The sequence below is a fragment of the Nicotiana tabacum genome, chromosome 22 (genome assembly GCF_000715075.1).
Source record: "Nicotiana tabacum cultivar K326 chromosome 22, ASM71507v2, whole genome shotgun sequence".
Classification (NCBI taxonomy): Eukaryota; Viridiplantae; Streptophyta; class Magnoliopsida; order Solanales; family Solanaceae; genus Nicotiana; species Nicotiana tabacum.
This window is the reverse complement of record NC_134101.1, coordinates 232,661,778-232,671,628: the sequence shown is the minus strand read 5'-3', so window position 1 is coordinate 232,671,628 and position 9,851 is coordinate 232,661,778. Positions and strand designations below refer to the sequence as shown.

General features: G+C 35.8%; 1 protein-coding gene across 8 annotated transcripts; it reads right to left on the bottom strand.

Moving 5' to 3' along the window:
* Positions 1 to 1,431: 1,431 nt before the first annotated feature.
* On the bottom strand, positions 1,432 to 9,244 carry LOC107791358 (protein SAWADEE HOMEODOMAIN HOMOLOG 1). Of its 8 annotated transcripts, none has more exons than XM_016613406.2 (9): positions 9,001 to 9,244; positions 5,999 to 6,084; positions 5,859 to 5,904; positions 5,642 to 5,774; positions 4,846 to 4,909; positions 4,094 to 4,259; positions 3,769 to 3,912; positions 1,917 to 2,036; positions 1,432 to 1,843 (listed from the first exon to the last, which is right to left on the bottom strand). In XM_016613406.2, the coding sequence occupies exons 1-9, from the start codon at positions 9,064 to 9,066 to the stop codon at positions 1,787 to 1,789; spliced, it is 882 nt and encodes a 293-aa protein (XP_016468892.1). In that variant the 5' UTR covers positions 9,067 to 9,244; the 3' UTR covers positions 1,432 to 1,786. The 8 variants fall into 8 exon arrangements, 3 of the variants coding, with proteins under 3 accessions (XP_016468892.1, XP_016468898.1, XP_075100556.1); XM_016613412.2 differs by having other exon boundaries at positions 4,094 to 4,145; positions 9,001 to 9,242; XR_012705175.1 differs by having other exon boundaries at positions 1,814 to 1,843; positions 1,917 to 2,951.
* Positions 9,245 to 9,851: the final 607 nt, after the last annotated feature.

The window sequence follows — 9,851 nt, the reverse complement described above, 5'->3', positions numbered from 1 at the left end:
TAGTTCCTCAATATTAACGGATTCGATATTGACAAGAGAGGTTGCTCTGATGATAAGCAACCCCCACTTCCAACCGAGAGGTTGTGAGTTCGAGTCTCCCCAAGAGCAAGGTGAGAAGTTCTTGAGGGAAGGATGCCGGGGGTCTATTTGGAAACAGTCTCTCTACCCTAGGGTAGGGGTAAGATCTGTGTACACACTATCCTCCCTAGACCCCACTAAGTGGGATTATACTGGGTTGTTGTTGTTGTTGTTGTTGATGATAGCGGCTACGGTGGAGAAAATGTTGATGGAGGATGCAGGAGAAGAAGAATGAAAAAGAGAAACAAAATGATAATAAAAAATAAAAAGAAAATAAATAGCGAATGAAAATAAAATAAAATATTATTAAGAAAATATTTATGTGGCAAAACGTGATTGGTGCGTGTCATACATTGGTTTTCTATTTTCAATAGTTCAAGGGCATTTTAGCCCTTACAACTTTTACCACATAAATTATCTTTAAAGGAGGACATACAACAACAACAACACAGTATAATCCCACTTAGTGGGGTCTGGGGAGGGTAGTATGTACGCAGACTTTATCCCCACCCTGAGGTAGAGAGACTGTATCCAAATAGATCCCCGACATCCTTCCCTCCAAGAACTTCCCACCTTACTCTTGGGGAGACTCGAACTCACAACCTCTTGGTTGGAAGTGGAGGTTGCTTACCATCAGAGCAACCCCTCTTGTCTTAAAGGAGGACATGCTTACAGAAATTAATACACAACGAAACTCTAAAGTAGATAAAATTTAAAGCATATGCAATGCCTGATTTTTGGAAGTTGAGAATCATTTATGTTCAAATTGATTACTCCCTCCGTTCACTTTTACTTGGCACCTTTTGACTTTTCACGTCTCTTAAAAAATAATAAATGAAGTGCATAATTTATCATAATACTCATATTAATTGATGCATATTTTATTGGATTTGAGAAAATGATTTGAAATGACTAATAAATACTGTGGGTATAACAGAATTTTTTTTTATCTTGTCATGATATGCATAAAGTGACAAGTAAAAATAAAAATCTATTTTTAGTATACATGCCAAGTAAAAGTGAACGGATAGAGTATTTTTGCATCTACATTTGGACATAAAATCTTCAAAAACTTTTGTAATAAAATTTACACAACTTACGTAGAAAGTACTCTAAGTCGTAATATTTAACAATTTAAAATATTTAAAAGTTATTTAAAAATTCATAATCAAAGAAAAGCTCATTTACCTCTCCAAATAATAACTCAATCACTAAAAGTGGAACAAAGAGAGTTAAAGAATAATTTTTGGGATGTGATTACTATTTTGTGGGGAAATTTGGCATCTCAGACATTACATGGATGATGTAGCAGTAATTTTCAACTATACTATAGTTGAAAATTGAACCATAATCTAAAGAGAAATTTTGACACAATTGTTTCAAACACTAAAACAGTCAATAATGACATTAAAGTATCATCAAAATTTAGCTTTTCGTATGTTGTTTTTAGAGCTAATTATTCACAATAGACAGTCATATTAAGCTAAACAAAATGTTCTCCCCATTTAATAGCTATACACCTAAGGCAGCAGCAATTCACCAGATGGAATTTTCAAATTCTTTTGCACCTCTCAGATAGAGCAGTAGAATCAAAATCCGGGAGCAGGGGTGGCGGGATCATCGGACATTTTTCACCTTGACTGGAGCCGATTCTATGATTGAGTGGCATATGCTGGCGGCATGTACTACATTCAAAGTTCAAACTACGTCAAGGACGCCCTAATATGCTTGGTCGAACACACAATCGCCTCAAACGAACTGTTTCCTGAGCAAGAAATAGTAAAATCTGGTAAAAATTTAGTCCATCTCCATAGTGTATGCTTATTACTAACACCTACCTCGGTGTCATCACAACCATATCGAATCACAAAGAGACATCTGCAGCCCCTTATGTCATGCAATCTCTTTTGAATCTCTATAACATGAGCTTCAAGATATTTTGACTGGTTCTTTCCCTCCTAGTTAAATGAAGACGAACCGAACAAAAAATAAGAAGTCAAGCAATAAAAAGATAGAACACATTTGCGCTTGTTTTATGATCTTATCTGTACTACCCTCAAAATGAAATAAGGATTTGGCCGAGAAAAGAAATAAAGCTATGGATACTCTAACCTATGACCATCGAGAAAGAAGAATCTCTCTAAATCGTTTTGCGTTAGTGGGGCATTCGAAATACACCAGGATTTAAAGTGGCACAATATTGATTTCCGGTGCTTTTTCAATCTTTTCTACTAGCACACCACCCAAGCAACAACAACAACACCGACGCCTCAGCCCAAAACAAAGTTGGGTCGGTAATATGAATCATCACTTCTTTCTTTAAGCTCAACTCATATCATCATCATGCCAAAATAAAACGGAAAACGGTCAAAAATACACCTTTACTATGGTAAAAGGATTAGATATATCCTCTGTTATACTTTTGGTCCATCATTGCCCCCGACGTTATAAAATTGGTGCAAAAATACTCTTCTTCCGTTAGGACCCTCCACCATGGACAACACCTTCTTATGTGGTCTAACATTTCGGTGAGGTGGACGCCACGTGGCATTGCCACTTCACTGTCCCAACCTCTCCACTTCTTCCACACAATATCTGTCTTCACCCAATTGCCGCCACCATCACCTCCTTATTAGTTATTCAGTTTATGGCAGTTAATTGAAGAACTGAACTTTACTTCAACCTTTAAGCAATTTACTGCCACCTTAATCTATGCATGTGCCATAAGTAGGACCTCTGAGGAGCTATGGCAGTTATTCCTATCAACCACAATGAAAAAAGCCGAGTAAAGTTAGGTTCTTAGTTGAAGGTTTTGCTACAGAATTGCTTCTTTTGCTTCAGTACTGTTATAGCCCCATCCATGAAGAACCCACCTGAAAATTACAAAACAAACGTGGGCATTTGTCTAATGAACCCTTCTAAAAAAAGGTCTCTTTTTATTTACACTTGTAGAGTGATCGATGTATATGTTTTATTTATTTTCTCTTTGATTTAACTATTTTTAGTTTTAATCCAAATTCTGCAGATTTTGGGTGCTTCAAGGCTTGATATACCCCAAATGCCGTCGGTAAATTATGGAGAATTTAATTGGGTTTGGTGCATTCTTTTTTGTTTTAATTGTTGTTAGTTATATTTGGATTTAGATGGCATAATCATTTTGGGTGAAGTAGGGAGGTGGTGGAAGAAGTGGAGGGTGTAAAATAGTTGGGGTGGTGAGGTGGCATGCCATGTGGCGAACAACTCAGCAACATATCAAGCCACTTGGGATGGTTTTGTCCATGATGGAGGATCCTAATAGAAGTGTATTTTTGCATCAGTTTTATAACGTCGGGGATAATAATAGATTAAAAATATAACGAAGGGTATATATGATCATTTTCCCATAGTAGAGGGGTACTTTTGACCCTTTTCCAAAAATAAAATAATAGTAGTGAAAATAAGCTACATATATATATATATATATAGTAACGATGATAATAATAATTGTTATTATAATAATATTAAAGGTTATTTAAAACCTATCATAACTAGTAAGTATCACCTTTATGAATCTTTTTCTTCCATTGTGCACACCACCCAAGCACTCTCAGAAAATTCTTTTTTCTTGGAAATCATGAACTGAAAAGTCACTTATTTCTCTGCTTTTCTTGATTGCAACATTGGGAAAAGAAATTCCAATGGAAGTAGTACCTGGAAGCACAAAACAAGATCCCCAACCTTCAGTTTGTTACACTCTGAATTTTCAAGAGTAACAGAGCGCTCGCGGACTGCCTTTCTTATGTTTACCCATTCATCCTCCTCCGATCCAAGGCTCACAAATCTCACAAGAGCCTCCTGCAAAAATATTGACTTGGTTATTGCATACATTACAGATTTGATTTCTGTCGTAATAGAAATATAATTAGGAGCATATTTAGATTCTTGTTAAAAAATTAATTAAGTAGGCTTAGCATATTCAACAATGTCTACATTCGGTTATAATGTGTTAGTTCTAGAAGAAATATGAACTGCTTACAGGTTCTCCAGAGTTAAGAAATCGGTGAGAGATAAATGAATCAACATCATACCTGTAAAATCCAGAAGAAAACACTGTATTAATCATGTCACCAACACGCACTGATGTTTTTGACTTCATCAACCTCACGAGGAATTTGTAATTAAGGTAATTGTTTTTGGCAAAACTGGAAAACAACTCCCCTTAAGAAACAAGCTTCGAAAGTTTTATGTAAACTAAAACTAAGATGATTTGAGAAGCAGACTTTCATTGCCTCTTATTTGAACACTTGAACTCACTAACCACACATAAGACAAAGAGAGTTTTCTGGTTCCATGTGTTTAAAATGGATGGGGACTAATATAGCACAAATTTCAAAAGAAATAAACATAAAGACATTATCCAACCAGCAGCCATTGACCACCCATCAAAAGGGAAAGCAACAAAAGAGAAAAACAAATAAAACTCTGAAAAGAAAATATAGAGAAATAAGACATTTTTTAGTCGACATGGATGTCATATTCAATCAGTTAACTTCATTTTATGGAACCTTTTGAGATATGGACGTCACAAACAAAGACAATATGCAAACAAGAGTCATTACAAGTATATGCATCTCAAAGTTAATGTTGAAGGAGCTGAAAATGAACTAACACAGTGCTGATAAAACTCAATTATGTATCCAAAAGGATATGCTGAAACCATCGTGTACCCAGTAAGTACTTCTGACTGTAAAGGACCAAAACCTTCTTGCTTGCTAATTGTACTCTTACCATGCCCCATCTCTTGAAGACCTCGCCTCAAATTCTAGTTCTGATTGCGATGGAACTTTTTGGCCTGCAAAAAGTTTGTCATGACTACATAAAGTACATGTCTGATGCGAAAGGAAATGCAACTTTAACGTTAAAAGAGAAAGGAGCACCAACTATTCAGAACAAAAGAATTTGAACTATCTATATTAGAAAAAGAAAAGGAAAAAGAAACGCCTATGCAATTTTGGTATCTCAACAATTACTTACTTTCTACCAACTGAAGTACCAGATCCTCAACATGGTTTCTCCATCTAATTCTATGTTAGTTGAATGTAGCTTTAAGTGGATGTTAAGCTTTTAGTTGAAGTTGGTAAAGGAAACTAGACAACAGTAAGAAAATAATAGAAGATAAACAATGGAAAACAAGACAGAAGAAGGGGAGGACTTGTGAAAGATAATTACTAATTACTAATATTACTAATTACTCAGCTGGAGATGAGAAAACATAAACAAGCCAAAACTTGTTGGGAATATTAAGAGTATCATATCTCCCCAACGGATTTACAGACAAAAATGTCAAATTTTGACATAGTGAATATTCAATGAAGCACTAATGTGCACTTAATTTCTCCAGAGAAAATAGTGGTTGTAGTCAATTCAATAGTCTACCTTCTTGCACTTAAACATTAGTACTATTAATACCACTGCTAATCGGCCAGTGAGGGAGTAACGAAATAACATTGTACTTAGCCACATTAGTCTCATATAACCATCATGTCAATTTCTGGCAACGTAGAAAATATATGTTGAAAAAGACCTGCCGTATGAGAGCTTTCATTTGCTTTATCTAAAGCACATCTTTCTGTGACGTCAGGCAGTTTTTGGTTGGCCTCAGCTGAATTATCCTTCGATGAACAGCATTGCAACTTGTTCTGAAACCAAGTTTGGACCTAAAATCAAGTGAAATAGTTAGTGTCATACGAACCTTCAAGCCACAAGAACAGATCCTAGAGAAAGGCTATTGAAGTATGAACCTCAGTCCATTTAACAATCGGTTTTCCTGCACGACCTTGAGAGCGCCTAAAAACATGCCGAGAAGTATGCATTAAAGAATATACATGTACGGATTGTGAGTATGCAAAAAGAAATTACTTGGTTCAAAGTGAAAACTTACATGAATGTCTTTGCCACTTTCTTGCAGAATTCTGGGTCACAAACTTGTTCACTTGATTCGTTGATTAAGTTCTCCATTTTCTCAATCTGCTCGAATGAAAGATTTGGAAGACGATGAAAAGATTATCAGTCGGAAGAAAATAACCGAACTAGAGTTGCATCCAATGGTTTTTGGGTTCCTAACGCTCAAAAGCAGCAAAATGTAATATGTACAAAAACTGCAAGGCAAAACTGAAGTGCTTGCAGTTTGCAGCCTCAGTTTGCAATCTCAGTGAAACACGACAAATGTCTTTTGATATAAACATTCAAGACTAACATTTCTACAAAATAATGCAGAAAGGACGTAACTTTAATAGACCTTAGCTTCTACATTCTATTAGCAACCAATATTTCTAGCTCATTTAAATACTCTCACTATTTTCTTTCTTTTGTGATATTAAATGGAAGAAGAGGGACAGCAACCTATTATCAAACTGAACTAACTGTGATATGTAGATCGTAAACTAAATCAAACCCACTGGTTTGCTCAATTCCAACAGCTGAGACTTGCTAACCTTTTGCAAGAGACTACTGTCTAATTGGTTTCATCCTTCATAACATTGTCGCAGAGCGTCCTTAACTATTTAAACTTTTATACTAAGGCATTCATATAATTCAATATGGAATCAAAACAGACAAAGTTCTTGCGTTAAACTTTCGCGGTCACATATCAACAAACTATATCCCAATGTTTGGAGCCTCAAAGGAAAAGGGGAAATAAAGATTCATCCCGCATGTAAGAGACGTCACAAACTTAAATAAATAAAAATATCTCCTCTTTAACAGCTTAAATCATAATACAATGCCGTTCACACAATTCAACATGATTTAATCCAATGAGCGTCAAGCGCAGAAAATTCCTCTATATCTATCAATCAACTACACCTTAATTCCAAACAAGTTGGGGTCACCTATATAAATTCTCTGTATCCATTCATTAATCATTTATTATAGTATGACTACTTTTACTCTAAATCTCAACCTACCACAACCTCGGCTATTTATTGCACATAGGCAGAGTGATAATGCATACTTCATACTACAACTATATACTCCATTTGTCTCAATTTATATAACACTCTTTCCTTTCTAGCCTGTCCTATAAAGAATGACATCTATCTATATTTAGAGACTATTTAATATTAAACTCGCATTTTACCTTTAATGAGCTGATTTATAGCCCCAAAAACATAGTCCGACCGTTCCAGTTTATGTGAACCTTTTCGGTTTTCGAGATTCAAACTATGTAAACCTTGACCAACATTTTGAAATGCATTTTTTCATCACATTGTTGAGCAGGACTAAGACAGAATACGTGGAGTGCAAGTTCAACGGCATTTCGAGAGAAGTGGACATGGACGTGAGGCTTGCCTCAAGTCATTCCCAAGAAAGGGAGCTTCAAGTACCAGGGATCGGTTATCCGGGAGGATAGGGATATTGATGAGGATATTACGCAACGTATAAGGGTGGGTGGATGAAATGGAGGCTAGCATATGGTGTCTTGTGCGACAGGAAGGTGCCCCCGAAACTTAACGGTAAGTTTTATAAAGCGGTGGTTAGACCGGCCATGATGTATGGTGCTGAGTGTTAGCTAGTCAAAAAATTCTCATATCCAGAAGATGAAAGTTGCAGAAATGAGGATGTTGAGATGGATGTGCGGACACTAAAATATCCGGGTGAAGGTGGGCGTGGCCCCCATAGAATACAAGATGCGAGAAGCTAGACTTAGATGGTTCGGGCACATGCGGAGGAGAAGCATGGATGCCCCGGTTAGGAGGTGTGAAGGCCTTGACAAGTGTGAGAAAAGGTAGAGAGTGACCAAAGAAATATTGGGGAGAGCTGATCAGGCAGGACCTGATGCGACTTCAGATTTCCGAGGACATGGCCCTCGATAGGAAGTTGTGGAAGGCGAGCATTAAGGTTGTAGGTTAGGAAATAGGAGGCTAGCATGGGTTCTGTCTTAGGCTGCTAGTGGCTTCAATTGTGTCCATATTACTTCTTTAGGGCTGCAGGTTAGATCGTAGGAGGCTGGTTCGATAGTGTAGTGTCTTAGGATGCTAGTGGCTCTTGTTGTATCCATATTACTCCATTTTGTCTGTAGTACTGTACCACTGTTACTGCTTATTGTTATTGCTTTTCTCTCTATTTTCTAGTTATTACGTTGCTGATGTTATCTTTCTTTCTTGCTTCCTCTTATATTACTGGGTCCTTGCCTCTTCTCATCTTCTTGAGCCGAGTGTCTATCAGAAACAGCCTCTCTACTCCTCAGGAGTGACCAAAACCTGTCCCTGACCAGCTCGTAAGTAGCATCCTCCCCACTGGTCGGCACACTTTTTCTATAATTTTTGAATATCTAATTTTAACTTTGAAATATTGAATTAATCTAATTCAATTTAGCTTCAAAGATTAGTCAAATTGGCCCTCGAAAAGTGAAGATTCACATAAAAATGGAACATACGGAGTATCATTCTTTTTGGAACATATTAATAAGGAAACAAACAACAACAACAACAACCCAGGATAATCCCACTAGTGGGGTCTGGGGAGGGTAGTGTGTACGCAGACTTTACCCCTACCCTAGAGTAGAGAGGCTGTTTCCAAATAGACCCTCGGCATCCTTCCCTCAAAGAACTCCCCACCTTGCTCTTGGGGTGACTCAACTTCTTTGGTTGGAAGTGGAGGTTGCTCACCATCACAGCAACCCCTCCCGTAGATATTAATAAGGAAAGTGTATTATATAAATTAAAGGAGTACAACTTTTCAACGACCCTAAAAGCCAAAACATGAAAAAGATAAACAAATTTTCTAAATAGAGATCAAACAAGAAAAATATCAACTTAATGCATAGTTCAAAATACAAATATATATCATTTTAATACAATTCTTCAATTACCCGTCAAGAACAAACTTGGAAAAGATGATTCTTTAAAAAAAATGGAACCCAGAAAAGAAATGGAAAAGTACCTCAGTTTGTGAGAAACCAGAGAAAGACCCAATTTGTCTCTTTCTGGGTCGAAGTTCCAATTCCATTTAACAGTAGATTTGAACAAAACCCACAATTTTTTTTTCTGAAGAAATTATAGTAAAAGAGAGAAATATGGTCGAAGATCCAAATTCATTTAACAGTAGATTTGAACGAAACCCACAATTTGGAACGAAACCCAATTTGTCTCTTTTCATGGTTTTGTTGGGCGCTTATTTCAAAATTGATTTTTGAAAAGTGTTTTTTAAGAAATTACTTTTAATACGAAGTAATTTATATTTGACTAAAAAATTTAAATATACTTTTGATTAGCAATTTATATTTAGCTAAGCTTTTAAAATGTGCTTCTGAGTATATTTTTTAAAAGTATATTTTTTAAATAATATTTTTTGGGAAGAAGTTACTTTATATGTTTCTCAAAAACTACTTATACTTCTAATTAAAAATACTTTTTTCTTTTAAAAATATGGTTAAATATCTTAACTTTGAAAAAAGTACATTTCGTAAAAATAAAATAAAAAAAGCACGGCCAAATATGCTATAAGAATAAATGAAGGTAAAGCTGAAACGTATCGAAATGAGGGTGTAAAGAGAGAAAAACATCTCAGATTTTTCAATGATTTTTTTCTTATCGTGTACGTTTCAAGCTTCATTAATCAGATTTGCATCGTATAAGACTCATTCAAGAAAAAAATGCTCATTACCAAAAAATAATAATTTATTCCCAGACCCCAAAATTCTTAAATTAAAATAGAAGATTATATCCATACTCATTGATGCTATATTAGAGAAAGTTAACTAACTTTTTTTTTTTACTTATGTAGGTGTATTA